This window comes from Rhinolophus sinicus, chromosome 1 (genome assembly GCF_057876585.1).
Source record: "Rhinolophus sinicus isolate RSI-liver-muscle chromosome 1, RSI-T2T, whole genome shotgun sequence".
NCBI classification, from domain to species: Eukaryota; Metazoa; Chordata; class Mammalia; order Chiroptera; family Rhinolophidae; genus Rhinolophus; species Rhinolophus sinicus.
In genome coordinates, this window is record NC_142501.1 from 116,078,351 (window position 1) to 116,104,849 (window position 26,499).

The 26,499-nt window shown below is 43.3% G+C and overlaps 1 protein-coding gene across 11 annotated transcripts in view; it reads right to left on the reverse strand.

Annotated features, from left to right (window-relative positions):
- FRMD4A (FERM domain containing 4A) overlaps positions 1-26,499 on the reverse strand; it is a 565,607-nt gene that overhangs the window by 133,735 nt on the left and 405,373 nt on the right. For all 11 annotated transcript variants that reach the window (XM_019738286.3, XM_019738288.3, XM_074324782.2 and 8 more), the window contains 2 exons: positions 13,860-13,954; positions 2,122-2,214 (listed from right to left, as the gene is read on the reverse strand). In XM_019738286.3, coding sequence (XP_019593845.1) covers positions 2,122-2,214; positions 13,860-13,954 — 188 coding nt within the window. The remainder of the gene's footprint in view (positions 1-2,121; positions 2,215-13,859; positions 13,955-26,499) is intronic.

Below are 26,499 nucleotides of genomic sequence, written 5' to 3' on the forward strand. Positions count from 1 at the left end.
AAGTTCTGGTTTTGCAATGAGCTGAAGCAGGAGCTTTTTACCCGTGGACATACTCTGCTAGGTATCTTTCTCTAAATGTGTATTTGGATTTTTTTCCTTAGGAGCATTCTGTGAGTTGCCTGCTATGGCCAACTAGGAAAATGGGAGGCCAATGGCAGAAGCATCACTGGGGTCTCCAGTCACCTCGTTCCTGGCTCTGTCTGTTGTCAACACTGGTTCTACAGCTGCAGCTTTCTCTGTGTATCTCGTTTCACGGATAGAAGTCAGCTTGAAACAATCTAGAACCATCTGCATGTTCTCAGCAACAAACACTTCAATAGCACCCCAAGCTTTCCTCCAAGGCTTGGCTCCCCCAATCCACAAATAACTTGGCTCATCACAGACACCTGGAAAAAAGACCTGACATGCAACCAGCCCAGTGTTTTCTCTTCTTGGTTAAGGTTGTTGAAAAGCCCCAGGAAGGAGGGGGCAGCCTAATGTATGGCAGGTGTGCTCAGCCACCTCCCCTTACAAGTTACTTTTTGCTTTATAGGGTTACTTTTCCATTTATCTGAGAAAATGCAGATACCATTAAAGAGAACATGACATTGAAATCATGCCCATCCGTAATGAAAATGGCTAAGATTAGCTCTGATATGTTCGCAGCTGTTAAACAAATCAAAAAGGCATTAAATGCAAGTTTACGTTTACTCTGCCAGCTGTGGCAAAGATACACACTCCTGCCTATTAAATGGGGCCCTTAATTCTGATTTTAGGCCCTTCTAATGACTCCTGTGGTATGAGGATGGCTACGTCTAAAACTGCATTCTTGGCCATGCTCTTTGGGAAGAATGGCACTGCAAATCACTTGTGTCCTGCCCTTGAACTTCCGTTCACATAGTTTAAAAGAGCTGGGTCTGTGTATTGGGTGGAAGGGTTAGTGTCCATAGGAAGACTGAGGCACTCAAGCTAAACGCCTCTGCCATTGTGCTGCAATGAAGGTTCTGGATACAAACAGCCTGTGGCTCCACCGACTGGGGGCTCAGATTCTGGCTTTGCTATGATTTGTACTTTGCCTCTGAATGCATGACATGAACCGGTCTGGCTTCACACAACCTTTTATAAACAAACGTGATAAGTCCCGTCAACTTCCTAAGATTGTTGCAAAGATTAACTACGAGAAGCAAATCCAGTTCTTCCCAGTCACAAAATAAAACTTCTTTTAGTAGATTAACGAACAGAAAGGGTCCATTTTTTCTGATACTTTATTATGCCATGTTTTCCCTCACTGGGAAATGCACTGATCTGTGGTTTACTGCTGGGGTTCAACTATTCTTTTATTTTTAAATTAATTAATTAATCATTTTTTTATTAGTTTCAGGTGCACAAAACAATGTAATAGTTAGACGTTTATCATTTATATCCATCACACTGTGTCAACCCCCTCCCCCCATCCACTACCTCCTGACATCGCACACAGCCATTACATTTCCACTGTCTCTATTCCTAGCGCTGTACTCCGCTTCTTATAACTATATACGTAATATATATATATATATATATATATATATATATATATATATATATATACATACATACATATATAAACATATATATATGTGTATACACACACACACACACACACACACACACACAAACTTGTAGTTGACATTCATTATTGTTCAGCTTCAGCTTCAGGTGTACAGTGCAGTGATCAGGCATCTACATTTTGTTGGGGATAAAATAGGCACATTTCAAGAAGCCAAGTGGCACTTGTGACAGAAGGAAAGAATACACAAGTTATTGTTCTGTAGCTTCAAGCAATTACAGAGATTATAAGAGATTCAGTTTAGTTTGAGATATATGCCCCCTCCCCCACCAAAAGCAAAACAAAAGGGGGGGCTCTTATCTTCATTCCTCACAAGCACCCTACGCAAGTGCACACAAACACGTGTGCACACACTGACAAGCCCTCTGTCTGCAGCTACTGGGCATGCAGCTGTACCGTGACCTCTAGTCCTGGTAATAAACCAAGACAAATTTGATTTCCCTTTCCTTTGATCACTCTACCCTCCCAGACTTTCCTGACAAAAAAAAAAAAAAAAAAAAAGAATCAAAAGGGTGGACACCAGGTGTACATACCTGACACAGAAGTATAAAACCACCGGTCCTGACTTTTTGGGGAAGTCATGTTCCAATACTCTTCGATCTAGTTGAAGCCAGTTTAAGTGTCCCCTGCAGAAAATAGAGACAAATTGTTCAGGGCTTTGGATTTTGCAGAAATTTCTTGTGACGAAGGTATATGTGTAGCAGAATGGGCTGGATCTCACAGATAAACACGGCCCTTTGCCTCACGATTGAGTTCTTAATATGTGAAGAACCCAGAGGAATGATCTGGGGAACCCTGCACGAGGGGGAGATACTGTGTGACATGAGGGAGGAGAGTGACACTCAGAAAGTCAGGGTTAGAGACTTGCTGTCCACATCCTAAACTGCACTGAAATTAAAATGTTATCATATTCTCTCTCTCTCTCGTTGGGAATTCCCTTCCTACCACACTCCGGCCTGCCTTTTTTTTTCCTGAAGGACTCAAAACACACTTTAGAAACATGTTATGTAGCAATCTTTACAACATCTTGCTGGAAGCAGATGGGTTGAAAAGCCAATCACAGGCAGTGTCTTAAAAAAATTAAATTTCCATCTACCATATGACCCAGCCATTCTTCTCTTAGGTATTTACCCAAGAGAAATGAAAGCATATGGCCATACAAAGACTTTTACAGACAGATGTTCAGACACATTATTTTTCATAGCTCAAAACTTGAAACAACCCAAATGTTTATCAACAAGGGGAATATATAAACAATTACGATATAATTATATAACAGAATACTATGTAGCAATACAGACAACAAACTACTGATATATACAGCAACATAGATCGATCTCAAAATAATTATGCTGAGCGAAAGACGCCAGACAAGAAAATAGTACAGATTATGTAATTCCATTTATATAAAACTCTAGAAAGTTTAAACTAATCTACAGTGACAGAAAGCAGATTGGTGGTCGCCTGGGGAGGGGGGATGGATGAGAGGGAGGGATTAAAGGGGGTATGAAGAAAAATTTAGGAGAGTTATGGGTATGGTCATTATCTTCATGGTGGTGATGGTTTCATGGCTATAGACATGTGTCAAAACTTATTAAAATGTACACTTTAATATTAGTGTAGTTTACTGTATGTCAGTTATACCTAATTAAAGCTATTTTAAACAGTGAACCACACAGATACTTGATGATATACAAATGAAGTGACTGGTGTATTTTTTCCTTCCTTCCCTCCCTCCATCTCTTTTTCCTTCCATAAATGTCAACTGACCACATTCTCTGAAAAAAGGGTCTGGAGATGCAGCCGGGAGAAAAATGGACACGATCCCTTTTCCCCACAAGCTTATATGCGTGTAAGGAGACAGTTAACCACTATGTCCACAAATAATTACATAATTACTAACAGGACTAGGATCGTGAGTTTTGAGAACATGTAAGGACCTGATCTAGATTGGGGGTCCGAGAAACACTGCCAGGTGTTTGAGTGAGATTTCAAGAATTACAAGAGTTAACCCAGCAAAGAGGAAGGGGAACTCTCCAACCAGAAGGTCCAGCCTGTGCAAAGGCCCTGAGGTGGAAAGAAACCTAGCACCTTACTGTCATGTGAGTAGAAAGGGATGAGGCTGGGGACTAACCATGGCAGCCCTTGGAAGCCACAAGGAGAAGGCTGGTCTCTGAAGAGCAAGACAGAGCCACAGAACAAGTATAAGCAGAGGAATCTACCCCCTCACCCACCCTTCTCCTTACCCAATCTCAGTCCATCATTCTGGAGGATCAGAGCCCTATAATCACCTTTTCTTAGTAAACTCATGTTGAACAGACACACCTGACTACACAAAATCTCCTCAGGTGCCTGACGCCATGTGGCAGCGATGTTTATAATACACATACACATGTGGAAGGCTGGAACCTATTCTGTGGAGAATGAGGAACAAAAGCTGTCTGCATCACTCTATTAAAATCTTTGCTCCTCCAAGCACATGCGTGCCTCTAAAGAATGAAAGAAAACATGGAGGAGGCTTCCGTCTCCATTGTAAGACTTCATTCAAGCTGACCGTTTGCACAAGAAAAAAAATCTCTTTCAAATAAACTCACACTTGTGGCCTAGGGATGATGTTTAGATCTGATTCTTTTCTCTCCTTCTAAGAATCTCCATCTAGAAATAAATTTTGTCTATAAGCTTCATTTTTCATTTTTGGTTACTCTTCTCTGCATGTAGTAACGGTAAAAAAATGAGAAAAAAGTGTTCTAAGTAAAATGACTGGACAAACGTCTTCCAGAAAGGTGGGATAAATTTCATCCAACTAGAACACAGATCTGGAAAGAGAAGTCCTGGGTGCCAACTTTGTCTCTGGTCATACCGGAAACGTCAATCTCTGTACCTTAGCTCATCTTGTTCCCTCTGACTACAATGCCCTTCCTTTCCTTCATTACCCAGAAGAGTCTGACCCATCCTTCAAGACCCAGCTCTCCTGTGCCTCCTCCAGAAAGCCTTCCCTGATGCACCTTCTCCACACCACACACCGACCTGGGACTGGATTCTCACAGCACCCATCGTGGGTGCAGCTCAGCGGCTGCACTTCCTGTCATCCACAGAACTGACTTGTGACGTGTTCTTTTCCTCCAACAGACTTTTTACATCTGAAAAAATATGGGAGATCTACCTCATAAGGGAAAAGTGTGTGTGTTTTTGATCAATTAGAAGGTGTTCAGACATATGTGAGACTTAATGATTGGGGAGTAAGATGTTCCAGCCACTCCTTTCCTGCCTCTGAAAATGTCCCAAATCTTCCAGGATATTCTCCGTGTGCTCAACCTCCTGCACACATGCCACATGGAGGCGCTGTACAATGACTTTGATCATGTTGTATCTCCTTAATTAGAACAGTCTCTCCATCCTCTTTAACTAAACGCTAGCCATTGTTCGAGGCTAAGTTCAGTGCAGTCTTTTAGTGAAGCCTTCCTTGATTGCCTAAGTCTGGGCTTTATTTAAAACTTCTCCAGAGCTCCCGGTTTGTGTCATCTGCAAGGCATATATAGCATAGTTGTGTACAATTAGTTTTTTTAAAAACTATGACCCGTCTCTCGGACTATGTTGTAACTTTTCAATGTTTACAAACATCATCCCAGAACCTAGCACAGTGCCTGGCAAATAGTAAGTGCTCCAAGCCCTTGCTCACGGATTCGATGACTACCTCCTGAAGCAATTGATCTGTGCTCAAACTTTGATTAATGAAAAGGTGACTGAATGTCCACATGAAGCAGTCAATGCTATGGAAAGAGAAGTTAAGGTTATTCACAGTTCCCCTAGAAATGAGAGGCACACCATGCCAGGCAGGGCCATAGGAGGAAGCACCAGGGTAGGTCATGAGGCAGAAAAGGAAAGAGGAGGCATAGGCCAGGGTTTTCCATGGGAAAGGCAAGACACAGCAGAGGAAACAGCTTAGAATTGGCTTGTTTGAATAATTCTGGCAGGCTGAGGGGCACAGTGGCTGTCCCCAGCTGTCTCGTACCTGGCCCTGGGCTGATTTAGGGCAGGAGAAATACTGACTTGGTGAATGAGAGTTAGAGGAAGGGAGTGGCTCAGTATGGGCTCTGGACAGCAGGGAGGGGGGTACGTCACCAACTTCAGCTCTTAGTTTGGCACTGTAATTAGTGGGTGTCAAATAAAGACAGAATCTCAGAAAACTCGGAAAAGCAATCCATCCAATGACCACATAGATTTCAATTTTAATCTTTTGCCTTAGAATAATTCTTGGTAAATGGTCTGGTGGGAATAACCTTTCCATGATCTTCACAAGATAAATCCTCACCCCACCGCAGTGGCACACTTCTGGGATTCAGCGGGTTCTCTAGGGGCACAATTCGCTTGGTGAAGAACCTCAAAGTGGGGACGTTTTACATGAAGAGACACTGACATAGGTGTCACTTGGCTAGCACTGTGCTAGGTTTGCTCACGACCCATTCTCCTTCATCCAAGTTAACAGAGGACAAGCACAGGGGTGGATTTCCTCTCCAGATAATTTCACTCCCCACGTTAAGCTTTTATAAAGAATGGCATTTTAGCAATGGATTTGTTTAACTGGAAATTCCTTGGTTCCCAGCCATATATTGGTTTAGCATTTATCAAGTAATGAAATGACCACCAAGTAAGAAAATGGTCAGGAAGCAGAGAGAACAATGAGGCCAGAATCACCCCAAGTTGAACAGTCTCTGAAGAAAAATGAATTTCCTTTCTCCATTTCCCTTACTTGAACTCCTCGATCCCAGTTCTGTGAGGGTTGGCATGACACACACACTTGCAGGGTTCTAATATCCATAGAGAGGTAGGCTTCCCCACACCTCGCGTCCTGGGACCTTCAGGGGGAAGGAAGTCAGCGCCCTCCATTTTAGGTGCCTATAAAAATCTCTCCAGTGAAGGCTGCTTACAAAGGAAAGACTGAAGGGGCAAGTGACTCCTCCAAGGTCTCTTATGATAACTGCCCAATAACTGGGCAAAAGCTAAGAGATGGATTAAAAAGTAAACTGGAAACACTAGCTCTGAAGCTACCACTCCTGGCTGCAATCGGACTTGCTAAAATAGTTTTCTGCTCATTGTATTGGGTTCAAAGTCACAGTTCCTATGTCTGGCAGAATCAAGGACTTCTCACTGTCCAGGACTTTTTCTTTCCTACAGGACATCTCACAGTCCTGACATTAAGTCCCTTCCTCAAGTCTTTTTTTTTTTCAAAAATTTAAGTCAGGGTGGATCGGGGAGCTGAGAGGTAAAAGAAGCATAGAAACATTTTCTCAGTACAGGTTAACTGAGAGATGACTGATCGTTTGGTTTCCATTATTCTCATTGATTTTTCACTTGAGAATGCACATCAATGCATTTGCTAATAACAAAGGGGAAAAATAAAAAACCGTCCCAGCAGACACTCAGTATTTTTTATTGTTTGACTGATAACTATCTTTAAAGCTGAGCGAGATAACACTCATTCGGTTTATGGTGGCAATAGGTCAAACTGTTGGGTCAGTAATAAATATGCAATTGCTTCCGGGCAACAGAAATTGGATGCATTTATTTAACAGATTGCTTTTAGCCTGTACATGTAACACAAATAGATTTCTGGTCCAAGTGTTGGCACCTTCAATAGAGATGGCCATAAGGAAAGCTTTGTTTGTATAGAGTTATTGGAGGGTGGAGGTGTGTGATAAGACTATTCTGAATGGATCATTCTTGGACCCCAGGGGAGAATGCCACGCTGTGACTTTTAGAGGTTTTTATTGTAGATAACTGCGTTCATATAGAATGAGTTTCTATAGAAAGCCTAAGGAAGAGTATAAAATTTTACAGATGTCCCTGGGTAGAGGGGCTGCATGGGGAGCGCCTCAAATGGCACAATGTTTAGCTTTTAGTGTCCTGATTCAAAAGTACATGCGCTTATCAAGGACAGCTCAGGGGTACTGATTTCGCTAGAAACCCTCAACTAGTGGTCTGGTGGTTGTCAAGTGTGTGTGTGTGTGTGTGTGTGTGTGTGTGTGTGTGAGAGAGAGAGAGAGAGAGAGAGAGAGAGAGAGAGAGAGAGAGAGAGAGAGAGAGAACGTACCTATGTACTTACACCAGAGAGTGACACATACAAAAATTAAGATAAAGGGTGAGACCAGATAACTATGATAAACTATGGGATATTTGGTCCAACTGAATTATGGCTTTAATTTTTTATTTGTGGAACTTTGTGCTCTACACTACATTCTCCTAAAGGCATTCCAAATTTTCTTTTATAGCCCCTCCTACACTATATCTTATTTACCTCCTAAGCTAAAAACAAGCTGTACAAAGGGTCAAAGTGTAGTTATTTCTGCATTTCCGGTGCTTAACAGTGGATGCAAAATAAACATTTGTTAAGGAATGAATATGTTGGCTTTAAATATGCTGCATAGATCAGTATTTTTGTCAGTTCGGTGACAGCCACCCATCCATGTGGAGACACCGCTCCTGCCCCAAGTAAACAATCTCCAGATTCAGTTGAGAATTCACTCTGCTCCCCTAGTCTGGTGTCTGAACTCCACCGTAGCACTTGCATTGAGAAGGAAAAAGTCAGGAGAAAACTAGATCCCTGAGGTATCCTCAGAGTACCCCATTCTTTTTTATTTATCCTCGCTGTACACAGAAATAGCTGTGCTAAAGCCCTTTCCTGGTCACTAAATAAAAGGGACGGCTGTTTGCCCTAACATCTGCCAGTCTCCAAGGTGGTAATATATGCTGAATGCCATGTTCCCAGAAGCAGCTATTACAACCCAGACCCAGAGACTATGGCTACTGATTTTCAACTCATTCTCATGGTTCAGGGCTTTTAATGAATGGAAATCCCAAACCTATTTCTAAATACTAAATTGCTTTCCCAGAGCTGCGTGTTGTTGTCTCTTCCGCAATTGGAAAACTGCTTTTCGACTTTGTTTATTTTAAAATTGGAGGTAGCTTGAAACCTCCAATTTCTGTTCAAGTGCTGTTCACATGGCTTGGTCAATGCCAGGTTTGGTTCCAGTCAAGGTATGCAAGGACTTGAGGGCACTGCAGAGCAAGGATGCTCCCTGTCGTCCCAGCATTGGGTCTGTAGACCCAATCAGTTAAGGGCACACTGGACTTTAATCATCCCGATAAATCACTCTCCGCAGACAGTACCAATTGATGATACAATTGAAACAGCATGTTGTTTAAAAAACAACCAAAACAAAACACCCTTAGTTGTGTGGGGTTTTTTATTAAATTAGTTTCAGGTGTACAAAGCAACATCATGGTTAGACATTTATACCCCTCACAAAGTGATAACCCCTCTCCCCCAAGCTACTACCCCTCTGACAGCTTATATAACTGTTACAGTACTACTGACTATCTTCCTTATGCTGTACTCCACCTCCCGTGAATGAATATATATATATAATTTATATATATATATAATGAATATATATAATATATAATATATATATATATTAGGTTGGTGCAAAAGTAATTGCGTTTTTTGCAATTATTTTTATTTAAACTTTTAAACTGCAATTGCTTTTGCACCAACCATATACAGATATATAATATTGTATGTCAACTATAAATATATATACATACATGTATGTGTGTGTGCTGCAGGCATACAGCACAGTGGTCATGCATTTAATTCAGTCTTAAACTAGGGATTCTGACTTCAGGGTGTCTGTGAACCCTGTCAAATTTAAGAGTAAATTATTTTGTGTGTCAACTTTTGAGGAGGCAAGGTCATGTACCTTCTTAACAAATTTCAAAGGGTTCTGTGATGAAATAAGAGATTAAGAACAACTCAGTGAAAATACATTCTAACTGTACCTGGCTTTTCAAACGTGCAATGATAGCTAACCAAGTTTTTGCCTTTCTCCCTCAACTTTCTGGATACTTCTTAAAGGTTTTCATTAAATGGATACTCATTTACAGCGTTAGACATACAATTCTTAAAATTTAGTATAGGAAATTCAAATTCCATTTAAACAAATTGTGCTAATTATTACTTCTACTTGAGGTGTGTTTGACTGTTTCTGCTAAATAGTCTAAAAGTTTAGTTACAGCTTTTGATGATGGAACCCTCTCTCAAGAACTTTTTAAAAATTTTGAAAATTAAAAACTTGGGTGCGTGTGTATGTCCACACTTACTGAACTGTACACATTAAATATGTGCAATTCTTGTGTACCAATTACATCTTGGTGAAACTGTTTCTTTTTTAAAAAAAGAAATCCAAATAGAGGAAGCAAAAATTATGACTGAGAATGGATCAGATAATTAAAAATAGGGCTTCACTGATTTAAATCACACTATGTGAGATATAGATGACATATTACAGAATTGTACACTTGTAACCTATGTAATTTTACTAACCATTGTCACCCCAATAAATTTTAATAAAAAAATAAAATAAAATATAAATTATATAATCAGAACTATGAGCTCTGAAATAAAAACCCCAGAACTTGGGTGTTAAAACAGCAATGGAAATATGTGAAAAATAAAATGTAATAATAACTTTTCTTACATGATGGACACCCATGCTTTATCAATGAAAATCTCAGCTACACTATTTGGACTGATGGAAACACTAAAGCTAAACTTCTAGACTGGTTTCATACTGTCAGGTTTCCAGAGTCTTTCTGGAATGGAGTGCCTGTGACTTTGCAGGCCCCTGGCACATGTCATGACTGGCCCCAAATATTCAGAGTTTGAGTGAAATCAGCTTCTCTTCTTGGATCTGGAGGGAGGAAGCAGAGGAAATTTACTCTGACGTTCCCCTCTCTCTTGAACAAGGGTTTCCATACTTGGGTGCATGTTAGAAAAATGTCGATGCTCAGGCCACTCCCAGCCAATTAAATCACAATTCTGGGAGCAGGTCCCAGGCACTGAATTTTATTATGTCCTAGGTGAGTCCAATGTGCAGCCACGGTTGAGAATCACAACTCTAGCAAAACATAAACAATTATTTTAGAATCAAAATTAATACTAGGTTCCTCCTTTGCTTCGGAATGCTTTAAAGACTGCCAAAGTGTCACTGTTTGCACGCATCACCACAATTCAGATCATTCACAGATAATCATCAGATAACCATCTGTATCTTTTTATTAGGGCAGATTTATTAAAATAAAAGGGGCTGCGTGCTATTCAATCCTGGAACAGAAAAAGACATTCCTGGAAAAACTGGTGACGTTGGAATGAAGTCTATAGTTTAGTACCAATAATATGCTAATATAATACAGTACCAATGTTAATTAACATAGGTTGTAAGATGTCAACACTTGGGGAAGCTGGGTGAAGAGTACATGGAAACTCTGTACTAGCTTTGCAACCCTTTTGTAAGTCTAATGATTTCCAAATAAAAAGCTCAAAATTTAAATATAAAAAAGAAAAGGCAGAGCTATTACTGATGTCGCAAAATTGTGGATAAGTTAAGAATATTAAATATCCTTGGGCATAAAGTTTTGCACTGTAGATTTTATTAATGAACACAACTTATGGGGCAAGAGAAGCTCAGAGAAACTTCTAATTTCCTGGCTACCGTCGGCTCTATATCTCTTTTCTCCAGGCCCATCCAGATCCTACAAATGTCATCAACAGCAGTTACTATTGAAAGACTCACTGACAATACTATATGACCTCTTAATAAAAGTCATATATGCTGTTATAAGGAATCATGACGCTGCTGGTAATATCTTACACTTATACAGTATTTTATAGTTTATAATACTTTCCAAGTGTCAGCCTTGTTGGATTTTCATGATGAAATAGGGAATATATAGGGTATACCATGGGCTAGAATCAAGGATGAAACTTCTGCATTTTATTATAAAATATGCAGTGTAGCACCTGCAGAAGTCACATGCATAATTTGAAAACAAGGATATTAAAACATCTTCTGTTCATGTTTAGGGGCACATATTATAGCATATAAGGCTAGTGCTTACTTACATATGATCACCAGCCTAGACTAATACCCATAGGCACTACTTTTTGGTGGCAGCTTCTAGTCTTCCCTTTTTTAATCAGGAAAAGGAGAAAGGTTCAGATGACCAAAGAGGCCACCAGCCAATGTCCGTTGGTTGCAGGTGTTGTCAGACCATGACTCTGCGTTGAGTCATGGCCACCCCCTTTGTTTCTGTCTCCTGTCCTAGTCCCTTGCAGGCCCTTGTTCTTAATTTCCTGGGGGCCCCGACACTCGCCGTTTCCCCCTCATGAGTCAGGCCCACCTGTCAGTTCTTTTACAGGAACTGTCTGCCAGCTGCATCTCTTTTTCATGCCTATAGTCACTGGAGAAGCCCTCCCACCCGCACTCAGGTGGGGATGATGGTGGCCACACGTTCTCTGGACCGTGCCAGGAAATGGCTCACATCCTCTTCATAACCGCACCCTCACCCCCCACCCCAGAGCCCTCCACGTTTCCAATTCCACTCTAGGGTGTGGGTTGTGTTCCTCCAGTCTGGTGTCACACACATATGCACACACACGCTTTCCTGGCCAGCCCAGGAACCAGGTGCCAGCGATGGGACGAGGCGATTGGGCTGTCTGTACATCCCCACTCGCCCTTCTGGGATGTGTGGTTTCTACTCTCATCTCTCCCAGGAGGAGAGGGACTTTCTACCTTACAGCCGACTTCTTCTGGCTGGTGCTGTTAGGGCTGTAATTTGAAATACTCAGGATTTCTTCCTCGTTGGCCTGGGACAACATACTCACTCTTTGATTCTTGTTTATTCAAAAGGGAAGTCTAACTGGGACTCATCTAGAGGTCACTCGATCTTTGAGAAGCGTAATCATACTTGGGAAATGTGAACAATGGGATATGATTAATTGAAACTCCTGGTTTTCTTCTAATTAGTGACAAATGTATGAACAGTAATGTAGGGGGTTTACCATGATTCTCAGGAGAAAGAGTAGAAACACCTGCACCTGTGACAGTAGCTGGTCTCAATATAGATTTGTCTTAAAGCCTTTTTTATTTCCATTACCCCACCGGCGCCTTCCCACCGCCCCGCTCCAGTCACACCCCTCCTCGCATGGCCCTAACCGTAGGCACAGCAATCCCTCTAGACCAGGGGCCACCCCTCCTCCCTTCCTCCTGGCTCGGCTACCCAGAGGCTCAGGGACAGGGGCTGACATGGTGCCTACAGGTTTTCTCAATAAAGATGTGACTGCTCCTGCCACCTACCCCCTGGCCACCCCACTACTTGAACTGTTGCTAATTTAGAGGGCAATGGGATGTTCTAGGTTGGCCAGGACAGTCCCAATTTACACCCCTTTTTACTCCCAGGGTCGCCATTTGGATAAGTGCTATGGCCACTCTGCCCATTTGCGGCTCCTCAGGCTAAGCGTATCCACATGCAGACGCATCTGATCGCCTCTCCTACTCCCCAGAGTGGCTGTCTCCTAGCCTTGCTTCTGAGCCCATCCTGCCTCGATGGCACCATCTGGTTGATGGGGCATGGCCTCCCCTGTACTGTCCAGCCACTGACCCAACCCTGATTTATTAGTATTTTAGGAAATCATCTTTATAATTCTAAAGATTTGGAGGAGTGTGTGTGTGTGTGTGTGTGTGTGTGTGTGTGTGTGTGTACACACAGAGGAAAATATATCATGAAACATTTGCTTAGAACAGCTTATCTAGCAATCTGTGCAGGTTTTCATCACGCTCTTGCCAACAATATATTAAGAAGGAAATTGAAATTTTAGTAAAGCTATGCCTTATTTATATTACAAAACGCAATTTTATAGAGCCAAACTGAAAAACCACTGAAAGCAAATGTACTTTACTTTTCATCAGCTGAGTGACCTGAATTTTTTATTTTTATATTCTATTTCAGCTTAGACAGTGAAACTGTACAGATACTTTTCATTTTGAATTTATTATCAAATTCACTTCCTGTTATTGTTATTCTAACACTGGGGAGAAGAGTTTAATTTCCAGAAGTTTTCATTTAACTTTAATAGAAAACAAACCCATGCAAATCTATCTACTTAAAAAAAGCAAACATTTTGGGTCTGAACACAAACCTGCTTGATTATAAAAACTAGTTTACCTAATAATTTCATAATATGAGCATCACCCTGATTACACCCTTTCGCCGTTCCAGGAATGATCAAAGGCCTTTGAAATTTGGATGATGAACTTGAACTGACCCCATCCCATAGGACCCAAGTGGCCTGTAGTTGATTTCCCTGCTGACAGTTGGGACAGTGCAATTTCCAGTTTCCCTTCAGATTCTGAAGGCTCGTGGGGGCACTTACGTCTCATCTGTGAAGGCTATTCCGAAATATTCCTTTTCCTTCAGATTGAAGTGAGATGCCACGAGGTCAAGCAGCTCCTTGGCCAAAAGCTTGGGCTGAAGACAGAACAGAATGAAAAAAGGGTAAGTGGTGGGAGATTACACTTCCTAAAAGATGCAACTTCAGGTTTACATAACTTTTTTCAATGGCAATGTCTCAAAGCTCAAGTACGTGAATTAAATCCAAAGGAGTAGACAATGAGGAGGTCACTGAGCAAACAGCCAAGTACAAGGCCATCCGCAGATGGAGAACTACTGCCTTGTTTCCTAGTAGTTTGTTCTACCAACGAATGGTACTCCCTCACAGACAGGGCTCAAGAACCCATGGGTTCTCCTTCCCTACACAGGAGAACATTTTACACCGAACTGACGGGAAGATGCCTTATTTAAAAATATATTACACATTCATATATAATAAATATACACAGTATATTTTATAACATGTAATAACATATAACATATAAATATTATACATATATATTTAATAATACCAGGGGTGCCAAAAAATATATACACATGACTTGTATTTCTCTTTTGTTATCGGTATATATTGAGTATTACAATTTTAACACAGTTGTTTCCTGTCTTAAAATATGTACACATTTTTTTGGCACCCTCTGTATGTTATAATATATATTTTATCATTATATTAATATTAACATTATAATTAATATATTATGTAGTTTATGTTACATATTTAATTTACACATATATTTATACATAAATATATAATTTTATATATTACAAATATATTATAGAACGTAATAAAAATATATTTATTTAAAAATATATTAATATAGTTTATCATAGATGTTATAATATATGATAATTAATCTACTATATATTATATATATTTAACATACACTTATATAGTATTTGCTATGTGACAGGCCCTGTTCTAAGCACTTTACAAATACCAGCCTCTTGAATCCTCATTGCAGCCCTATGAGGTGGTCCTGTATTAACCCTGTCGTATGGGGAGGAAATAGGCACCCAGACTAAATATCTTTAAGTGTTGGGTCTGGGGTTTGAATCCTGGCTCCAGACACTCTGCCCTTGACTACTCTATGTGCTCCCACAATTTAAAACCCAAACAATAAAAGTACCTTCCTGCATGAAACATTAGAAATTAAGGCCAAAGGGCCTTGGGAACAGTATTGAAGAATAAACTGAAAATCCACCTTCCATCTACCTTTCCAGAGGAGACCAGGCTTTACCTAAGAATGTTTTTATTATAAACTCCTTCCTATACAGCTCTGCCAATACGTGTATGTCATTCACTTGGGTCCGTCACTGTTGAGATGACCACAAACAACCAGGCTCTGAGGTGGGGGACGTGGGGAGAGGGAAAAGCTGGAGACTTGGGCTAACGGGGAACTAGCTCCCAGGTCAGTCATATGCAAATGCATTGCCTTCATTCTAAGACAACTGCTCCGCTCCAAGCACACTCACTGGACATCGCCAACCTCAGAGCAAAACCAGATTCCTGGAGAGAAAATGTGTTTGTGTGTATATGTACATGTGTGCATATTAATGCACCTTAATAAACCCTTCCTGAGTATACCTCCTATTCTGGTGGCTACTCTGTTGCATTTCTCTACTAGGAGAGTGGATAAGACATGTAAATCATGACTTATAGGACAGTTTTAGAACTACCATATGACCCAGCATTTCCACTTCTGGGTGTATATCCGAAGGAAATGAAAACACCAACTGAAAAAGATTTGTGCCCCCGTGTTCAATGAGGCATTATTGACAATAACCAAGAAGGGAAACCACCTAAGTGTCCATCAGTGGATGAATGGATAAAGAAGATGTGGTATATATACAACGAAATACTATTCAGTCATAAATAAAAAAAGAAGGAAGTTCTGCCATTTGTGATAACATGGATGGACCTGAAGGCATTACGCTGAGATAAGCCAGACAGAGAAAGACAAATATATGATCTCACTTATATGTGGAATCTTAAAAAAAAACCAACCTAACCCCCCCCCCCCACACACACACACACAAAACTCAAAGATACCGAGAACTGAATGGTGGTTACCAAGGGTGTGTGTGTTGGGGGGGAGGGGGGGAGGGTTAGGGTTGAAATGGGTGAAGGTGGTTTAAAAAAAAAAAAAAACAAGAAGAAGAAAGAGAGTTACATGACAGTTTTGTTTCTTATTTCACTTTTTGAGTGATGCTATGGACTGAATTGTGTCCTCACACCCCTAAATTCATATGTTGAAGCCCTAACCCCCAAATGTGATGATATTTGGAGATGGAGCCAATGGGAGATGATTAGGTTTAGATGAGGTCCTGAGGGTGGGCCCCCATGATGGGAGTAGAGTCTTTAGAAGAAGAGACACCAGAGAGCTTGCTTATACTTTCTCTTCACCGTGAGAGGAAACGGTGAGAAGGCTGCCATCTGCACATCAGGAAGAGAGCCCTTACTAGAACTCGACCAGGTTGGCACCCTGATGTTGGACTTCGGGCCTCCAGAATGGTGCGAAAATAAATTTCTGTTGTATAAACCTCCCAGTATTTTGTTATAGCAGCCCTTGCTAAGAACAGTGCACTTCTTTTAATTCAAAAGGCATTTACTGAATGTCTAATATGTGCAGGGCACTAGCCAACACTGCAGGAGATACAAAATAAGTGGCACGCCGTACTTGCCAGCAAGGATTTAGACTATCATCAGGACACAGAGCAGGAGCTACTGATCCTTTTAAAAAGCCAAAACAGATGCCTCACTCCTGGGCTCACAGCGGGGCAGCCTCTGGGCCTCAATGACCACCAATTTACCGGTGAAAACAGCTAGAAAGGACAGGAGTGGGTTTTCAGTGAGGTCAGCTTCCTCCCTCCAGAAGACATAAATCAACAGGAGAATCCATCTTGATCTATCAAAGCCATCTAATGTTCTGTACTTTTATTCACACTAAAATTTGAAAAAGTGAAAAAGCAATCTCTGTAACCCACAAGGAATTCAAGACTTTCTAGAAGACTCTCCTTCATAAATAGTAGACACCTACCAGAAGGAATGCAGTGGAGTACGTGTGGCCCATCTCAGATCGTCACTGATAAAGTACAAAGTACAATCTAAGTAGAGGGGGAAAGTTCTTGAGGCTCCTAGCTGTGTCTGCTATGGGCTGGTACAAGTTCTGTTGTCAGCCCGCACCCCAGAAGCACTTAAAGTAGAGTTGTGACTGAATGTAAGGCAGTATGGCTGATTTTTAAACTGCAATGCCACATAATCTATCTGTCCAAATGACTGCCATCCCTTTCAAAGTAGTCTGGGTATTTCTACAATGTCTGCTATTTCTTAAAATATTTTTGATAATCTTTTGGGTTTGCCTTTGAAGCTTATGTCCCATTTGTAAGAGCATGCTCACTGGTAACGAGTCTTCTTGCACTCATAATGGATTGGATTTGTGACTATAAATTATTGTGGGTTCTTGGGGGTTATGGTGAGGCTTCCAGCCCAGAGTTGGAAACAATAGAAGTACGTTTCCTTCTCCTTGAGAGTTAAACTGGAAAGTCACCATCTCAATGGAACTGACCAGAGATATATAAATTTACCCAGGAAGAAAAAGAATTATAATTGTGTGCTGCTTCATGACGGGGACACATTCTGAGAAACATAGTTAGGAGATTTTGTTGTGTGAACAGCATCAGGTGCACTTGTATAAACCTGGATGGTCTAGCCCACCACACACCCAGGCTCTATGGTACAGCCTATTGCTCCTAGGCTACACGCCTGTCCAGCATGTAACTGTACAAAGCAACATGAGACTAAATCAAGCATAAGAAAAAATGATCTAATTGAGATGCAGTAAACACAAGCTGTATGAGGCTGCTGCTGGCATAACACGGCATACATACCGTTTTACAGCAAACTTTTAAAAAATATAAGTAGAAACCATATACTCTAAAATGATAAAATGTATAGTAATTACATAAACTAATAGCAGTCATTTTTTCTCATTATGAAGTATTAGGTACTGCACATAATTGCATGTGCTACACTTTTATACAACTGGCAGAGCGGTAGGTTTGCTTACACCTGCATCCCCAAAAACACGTGAGTGGTTCGTTACACTGAGATGTTACCACAGCTACGATGTCACTAGGCGATAGGAATGTTTCAGCTCCATTATAATCTTAGGAGACCACCATTCGACCTTTCGTCCATCATTGACGGAACATCATTATGTGGAGCATGACTGTACTCTCAGGGCTAGAATAGTTCATAACATGATTAAATAATCATTCCAAAGGGTGGGGGTGAGTGGACGGTATGAGTGGTAGAAATGGGGCTACTCCAGCTGGTCATATTAAACACTCAAATTACCTATTTAACTTTCCTTCTATGAATATCCATCCTTCCAAGAAACGTAGTGTGGCACTGCTGTGAGACACGGTGCTGAGAATCGTGTAGGACTGCATTACCATCTAGAATAAAACAACAGCATTCCTTTGCCAGTGACGATCCTGGCTGGGAGATGTCAGGCAGGCCGTGTCACAGCCCAGGCAGCATCCCAAAGGCAGTCAAGCTGTCCTCGAAGGTCCCTGTTAACTCCTTCGCCAGCCTGCCTCTGCTGCTTCTACTTCCTGGGTGAGAGGTCAAGGGTCACGGCCCAGCGGGGCTGGTCTGGGTGCGGGTTGTACGCTCACTTGAATCCAGTACACTGACATTTTAGACATTGGTACTCATCTATACATCAGTACTTTGAACTTGGTTAATGTGAGTCTTCCCATGAGGATGAAAAATCAGGTTTCTGAGCCTGTAGAGCTAAAGATCTGGCTCAGCACGCCGAGGAATTCACCGGAGTAATGGATGCCACCTGCCATCCTCGGGGAGACTGACTTTTGGCTTCTTCATGGTGATGTGTTCCTATAATTTAGCCTGTTGCCACAACCCTTTTTATATTGAAATGTTTACAGTGAGAAAATGAATTTTCTTGGTGACTCATAAATGGAAGGCAATGAACAGGCTCTGAGCAACAGCCGCACCACTGAAATAAACGTTATCTCAAACTCGCCCTTTACAATGACCGTAACCATTTGGATGCCTAGCTTTGGTTAAAAATTGTAAAAAGTCCTATTACTTCATAAAACAGTTACTACAGATTATAAGACACCCCCTCAGTAAAGAAAAACCTGAATTTATTACCGATTTACAAATGAGGAAATAAAGGCCTTGAATGGGGTTGATACCACATCCCAGAAGTAGTTGAGGTTATAATTCCTGAACCTGAAGTCCCTTTAAAAGCCATACCCTACATAAATCTTGAATCATTGCGTTGTTCACCTGAAACTAATATAAATCTACATGTCAATTATACCTCCATAATAATAATAAAAGCCACACTCTTTCTTCCCCTGTCATGGTGGCTGTGCCCTCTGTGAGAGGGAGCATTCCCACCAGCTAGATGGACGTGTGGTGTGAGAAATGGACCGCACTGTGAAGCCACCACGATGTCTGGAGTTGTCTGTCATCACAGCTGTCATGCAGGGTGCCAGGCGGGGTCTCTGGTCCCGCTCCCCACATAAGAATGCAGGATATGGCCAGGCCAAAAAGGCACACCCACGGAGCCATAGATAGGGGAGTCATACCACTATATTCTCGCTGGTGGCTGGGTTGGAGACACAGGAAACAGCAGCCACACAATCCGCAACCCGCCATCCACTTGTCTCTGGCAGCTTGCTAGCTCAGCCACCATCTTCTTGCTAGCCCCCATTTGCTGCTAGTGTAGCCACAGCAGTTATACTAGTGGCCAATGGCTCACTGGTTACAGCTGACGGCCAACTAGCCACAGCTGATGGCCATCCAATCACAGTTGATGGCCATTTACTACCTGAGCCAGCACCTGTCTATGTGAGGCCGAGAGCCTGGAAACTGTTTTCTGGGGCTCTGTCCCCACAACAGCATAATGTAGTCTCTCCTGACAGATCAAGCACCGAACCTTTACTTCTCTGTACGGTTGGTTTAAAAGCGCTTAAGGCATCAGCCCTGTGATTTCCTGATCTTGCAAACTCAGACAGTGTCCTACCTTGAAGCGATGGTGATTAATGGACTACATTGCTCCGAACTTTTCTTAAACTCATTTAGAGAAAGCTGCTGGGTCAGCAGAAAGCTTTATGCTCTTGTGTACTTTGAAGGGATGTTTACAGAATCCTGCTGATTATAATTTGCCAATTACTTGTGCTATAAACATCTGTGGAGTGTGCAGGGATCGGGCTGGGAGCCAGGCCAGAAAGGCTGTAGCCCAGTCAAGTTCTACAGGACAAACTCTGCAGGGGCCTCCGTGTGGACCTGGGCAAGGCAAGCCCTGTGCATCTTGGGTTAGTCAGCTGGCTCTGGGTCACGTGACTTCCTGGCCCTATGAGGTCATGACATTTAAGACTGACTTTCTCTCGCCTGTAATTAACTTTGTTCACGCAATCGCTTCTCTCGTCTCGTTTTTCTTTTTCCATCTCAGATCCTTTCCCCATTTATCTCTCTAAGCGTTTATTCCTCCTGATATCTGACAAATAGACTCTCTTTATAAATGTCCCACTCAAAATGCACTGCTCGGTGAAGCTGTTCAGCATGCTAGCTGGGCGGCATTTCCAACACTAACGCGAGCTGGGAAACCTGGGCTTCGGTCACACTCAGCAGGGAGGAGGGCAGAATAGCAACTTGTCATCACTGCTCCAACTCTGCCACCCAGATCTGAGTTCCCAAGGGTCCTGGACTGTCCCAGTGGGGAACCACACACACATCAGCACACAGAGGGCTCCGGACGGGCCTGTGTTCTCTGAGCCGAGGTGCTCTCATCTGTAAAATGATGAACTTGCTTCCTGCCCTAAAATATTATTCTTCGTGATTATTAAATGTAGATTCTTCCTTCCCTAAAAACTGCCCTGCCTTCTCAGGGGTCTGTTAGCCCATGTGAAAACACAAGCATGCTGGATTCTGCCTTGATCTCTTAAAGCTAGTCACCATCTTTATTATATAACCTCAGGCAAGTCACTTAAACCTCTCTGTGCCCCAGGTTCAGCAGCTGCAAAATCAGGGTGACAACTATACGCTCATCACAGGGCTGCTTGGAGGATGAAATGAATTACTATTGATCTGCAGAAGATGCTTAGGGCAGTGCCTGGCACAAAGGGAGTGTTCTATGAGTTCATTATTATTTCAGACCCTCATTACCTCACTGAGGAATTATGATAATAAACTTCTAGATGGCATCAGATGGCAGCCTGGTATTTAAGGCCACTCTTTGAATCTAGGCCCAGTTAACCCAGCCAACCTCATTTCTGCCCAATTACCGACAAAATCACTCATTTCTACTCAATCTATATTAGACTAAGGAAAACACCAATCTCATTTTTATTTCCAAACCTTTGTCCACTCCATCTTCTCCCCTCTTCCTTCCCCTTTAAATTTTATCCTATTTAAAGCTCACTTCCTTCAGAAAGCCCTTCCTGACCATCCCATTCCAAATGGTGTCTTTCCCCTTTGAATCCCTCTAGCATTTACCACGTGTACCTCATCCACCTTTGGCATGCATGCTCTTGTGTTGGGATAAATTTATTTTACTTAAAAAATTTTTCTTTAATTGTCGTAAAATACACAGAGCATACGATTTGCCATCGGAACCATTGTTAAATGTATAGTTCAATATTGTTAAGTATATTTGCACGGTGGTGAAACTCATTTTCCAGAACTCCTTATCTTGCAAAACAGAAACTGTCCACACCAAACGACAGCTCCCATTCTTCCTCCTCCCAGCCCCCAGCAATGCCCATTCCACTTTCTGTCTCTATGAATACGACTATTCTACGCGCGGTACCTCATGTAAGTGCAATTATACAGTATTTGTCCTTTTGTGACTGGCTTATTGCACGTAGCATAATGTCCTCAAGGTTCATTCCTGTTGTAGTCTGTGTCTGAACTCCCTTCCTTTTAAAGGCAAAATAATATTCCCTTGCATGGGTGTACCACATTGTGTTCACCTATTCATCCAACACTGGACACGAGGGTCGCTTCTCTGTTTTGGCTGTTGTGATTAATGCTGTTATGAACATAGACAATTTTGTGTGATGTGATTTTGTTACACCTTGTAGTGGGCTGAACGGTGGCCTTCAAAATGGTATATCTGCATCCTCACCACTGGAGGCTGTGACTATTACCTTACTTTACAAAACATGTGAGTCAGGTTCCTGAGAGGAACTTAGCCTGGTTTATCCAGGTGGACCGTGAATACAACCATATGGACCTTACAGGGAGACACAGGGGTGGTTCTGACTCAGGGACACATGCAGGAAGGCCAGGTGAAGACAGAGGCAGAGATTGGAGTGACGACGCCATGGGCAGCCAGAAGAGGCAAGGAATGGATTTTGCCCTCCCTTCAGCCTCCAGAGAAAGCATGGCTGTGCTGACAGCATGGTTTTGACTTCTGCCTTCCAGAGCTATGAGAGAATCTGTTTCTCCTACTTGAAGCCACCAAGTTTGTGGTGACTTGTTACAGCAGCCACAGGAAACGAACACACACCCTCGGACTGAAATCCCAAATCTCATTTCCCCCATCAGTGCCCAGCATATGCTTCCTAATTGGATAAAATTCAGTATTTGTTGGTTGTTTGAGATGTGAGTAAATGGGGGCCTCAGGTGAAAGCCCTTTATTAGTTTTTGCATTCTCTTTTTAGAGTACCAGTGACGTTACATCCAGAAGTTCAGGTGGGCAAGCCTTTCTCAGAGCTGACCACGGGCCAGTCAATGGTTCAGTGGGCTTCACCTTAGTGCAATCTCCCTGCAAGCGCCATCCTGTCACCCGCCATTCCCTTGGGCATCTCCTAGGTTCTAAATCAAAGGAACTGCCACTTCTGAATTAACTGCACTAAAAAATGGAAAACATCAACCGGCTCCCATCTGTGCTTCACAAGGAATCAGAAGACTGACCCTGTCACCTCGCCCTCTTCCCCAAGGCTGCTTTGGACAATTTCCTTCACATACAGTGACTGCTGGGCTGCCAGAGGACAGTTCCCTGGTGGGGCCACACCCGCCTACCCTGATGGCATTGCCAGGGCCCCAAGACCCATGAAAGGTGATTCACTGTCCTGTAGGAGTGGCTGCAGCCATGGAGACGGCAGGGAGAGAGCATGGTGAGCTTGCCCTTTCTTTCCAACTTCTCTAAAAATCTGGAGGGAGAAAAAGGGAGGTGAAGAAGGGCAGCTCTGAATAAATGATGTGGGAGCATACTGCCTCTTTGAAGCCCGGCCTGTTATTGTGTCTCCCCAGCAGCTGGGAGCCTGGCTCCCGCCCTCACTATGCCCTGGGGGGCTCGGTAATAAGCAGGCTACACTCATTGGCTGCTCAGCATCCCTGGGGAGGGGGCGCGGTGATGCAGAGAAAGCATGAGGTCATCCTGCACACAGACAAGGGTCTGGCCACACCCCCTCCCAGGCGGCCTCCTGATGCTCCTGCTAATTAGCTGGGAGGCTGCTTCCTTCCTGCCCTTTCCAAGCAGCCCCTGGGTCCTGGGGAGGCTACTTCCTGTATGCAGGCTGACCTGAGGGACCATGTGGCCTGAGCTCTCCGGGGTGGGTGGGACAACGAGGACCCTGCCCGAGGGAGCGTCTATCTCAGAGGTTCCCATCCAGCCCGAACCCCAGCTCATTAGTGGACATGAGACAAATGCTTTATCTTCAGCTTAGGAGTGACCAGTAGCAAAACATCTCAGCAAAGCTGGCCGCAGACACGGTCAGTAGTAAGTTTCCATTTACTGGGTGCAGCCTGGGTCCCAGTGCCACACTGGGTGCTTCAGAGGAACTGACGGAGTCAACCGTCACCTGAGCAGTAGATGCCAGGATTACCCACTTTGGATAGAGGAAGAGCACAGAGGCACAGAGCGGTAACTTGTCCAATGCACACGGTTAGTCACTGGCATACCTGAACCCTACAGTCAGGTGGGGGTAGGTCACCTACAAACGCTGGATTACGTGAAGAGCCAGAGACGAGGGACCCACCCCACTTAACATCCAAGGGAGAGAACTCAGGCTTGGAGAGTCAAGAAGCCTGTCTGAGGACAAAGGACGTCACCTTAGAGGCAGCATAGGTGGCGCCAGGACCCAAGTGCCTGACCAGCCCTTCTGCTCCACCAAAATGGGGACTGAGCAGGTCGTTTCAGAAAAGGCTGCAAAGCTCTGAAGCAGGAAGGGGGGAAAAAGTGCACCAGGGTACAAGGGGGTCCTGGCAGGCACAAAACTGTCACTGGCACACCTTAGGCCAAGGTCCAGGTTTCCTCTGGCTGCTGCCACCCTCTCCCCCCAGCACCACCATCCCATGCAGGCTGCCCCCACTGGGTTCCGGCCTTTGTGCTTCACTTCTAGCATCTCATTTAATCTTCAAAGCAACCCCGCAACGTTTTATGGGTGAGGACACTGGGGCTTAGAAAGGGTAGTGTGCCCAAGTCACAACCCCCCAAGGTCACAGGATACTCGAAGGGCTTGAGTTTGGAAGGGCTAGAGTCTGAGATGGACTCCGAAGCTTTGGTTTTACACACTGGAGTACAGAGCAAGGAACAAACACAAGACAGCGCCATTAGGAGGGGTTTGAAGCTGCTTTTTCTAAATACAATAGAATGTTGCCAGGTCCCCCAGAGGTCGGGATCAGGTGTTAGCCGTATCGTAGCCCTGCACCCTGACACAGTGCCTGACACACAGTAGGTGCCTAATAAAGGCTGCGTGCTGGTAGAGTGGGTAGACTAAACGGTTATTGTTTGACTGTTACATGGGCCCAGCAGGGAAGCTGACCAGTGCAGGGTGAAACCTGCACTCTTTGCAGGCTGGTTTGAAGCACAGAACTGCGAGGCAGAGACGGTGGCGCGGCAGGGAGCTGGATGGGACCAGATGCCATATGCTCAGATGCGAGCGAGTGGCTGTGTTTCCATCAGATCAGGTGACCCCCGGCACCCATGACGGAGGCGGTAATCTATATTTAGGTGACATTACTTGTAAACCCAGGAAAGGAAGTGCAGTGTCTGTATTCCTAACACCTATTTCCTCTTCCTCCTACCTCTACTTCTGCTGCCGCCCACTGTGGTCACAATCAGCTCCTTTAATCTCTTCTCTCTACCTCTTCCCCTCCCCATTCTCTCTCCTTCCAACAGACTCCGCCATTCAACCCCGGGGGATCAGGACTCCCAGAGAACAACCTTTTTAGGTTCCCAGTCATCTCCCCTCCCCCGCTTCATAACTATCTCTATATACTATTCTTTACACTGGACTAGTTTATTCCCTGGTTTTCTTCCTCATATTCCCACATTCTTTCTTCCACACCCTGCCTCAGGTTCAGAACACGTGGGGTTGCTATCAGTCTGGGAAGCTGGTCTTCTCCATGCATTTGCATGATGCCAATGGGAAGGCTTTGACAGGCATACATAATTATTGCACCTCCAGAAATGCAAAGCACTCTGCCAGCCGGCTGGGGAGCCTGCTTTATTCAGGATCTGGCCCCCTTGGGACTCTGAGCTGCGGGCAGGTGTTCATTAGGGAGTGTCTGCTGATTAACATAGAAACCCCCAGACTCCAGCGTGCTCAGGGCAATGTCACCAGGACAGCTCATGGGGGGCTCCCCTGGGCGGCCTCTCTGCATTAATGAAATGATAACTGTTTCGGTGAGGCAAAAACTCAAAAAGACACACAAGTACTCAATGGGCCTCTCCCAGGTAGGGCTGTCAGATCTGCAGCCCCTGTTCTGACATATTTCTAGCAAATATGGGGATGCGACGTTCTTGGGATTCAAGCTTCCTCTTCCATGGTCATGTCTACCATACCCATTTTTTACTGTAAAAAAAAAAGACAAAGCCTGCTCTGCATACTCCATAATGACCCTACCTTGTCCTCCAGAGATATAAATTACTATTTGGATGTAAACTGCCCATACATTTACTGGGCAGTGAAGTGAGTTCTCCAGGATCAAACTGGCAGACTGGGTACCTTTCCAGTGGGCCAAATGGCACAGGACACATTCAAACTTGAGGTCGTCAGGACGTTGTACACTGAACTGCTCCCTTCACTTGATGCTCAAGGAACAATGGCAAAGGATGTCACCCAAGAGTGCAGGAAATCAGAGCGCTGAAATGGGCTCTGGGTGGTACATATGAAGGCCATGAGGCATTCATTCATTCATTCATTCATTCATTCATTTCAATCATCAATTTTGCAGTCAGCAGGAGCTAGCAGCTCTTAGGAGTTTCATTAGTAAAGGCATATATAGCAATAGAGAGGAGAGGATGAGAGAAGGTGGGGCTATATGGGGGGACAGGTAGGTTGGTTGCTACCTTTCCAGGTAATGTACAGAAGGGTGGCTCAGGAGATACCTGCTGTCCTTTGCCTAGGGCATGGCTGGTGTTCAAACAGCATGGCTTGCCTTTTAGTATGATGGTGGTGAGAGGAGGGAGTTTCAAGGACGTAAAAAATATATGTATGTGTGTATACAAACATATATACTTTTTTTTTCTGTGATTGATCTTAAAATATACGTGCCTCTTTCATGAAATCTGGGTAGTCATTCTATCCAATGTGTAAATTGATGAGCATTTCCTTTCACTTTGAAACGGATGATAATT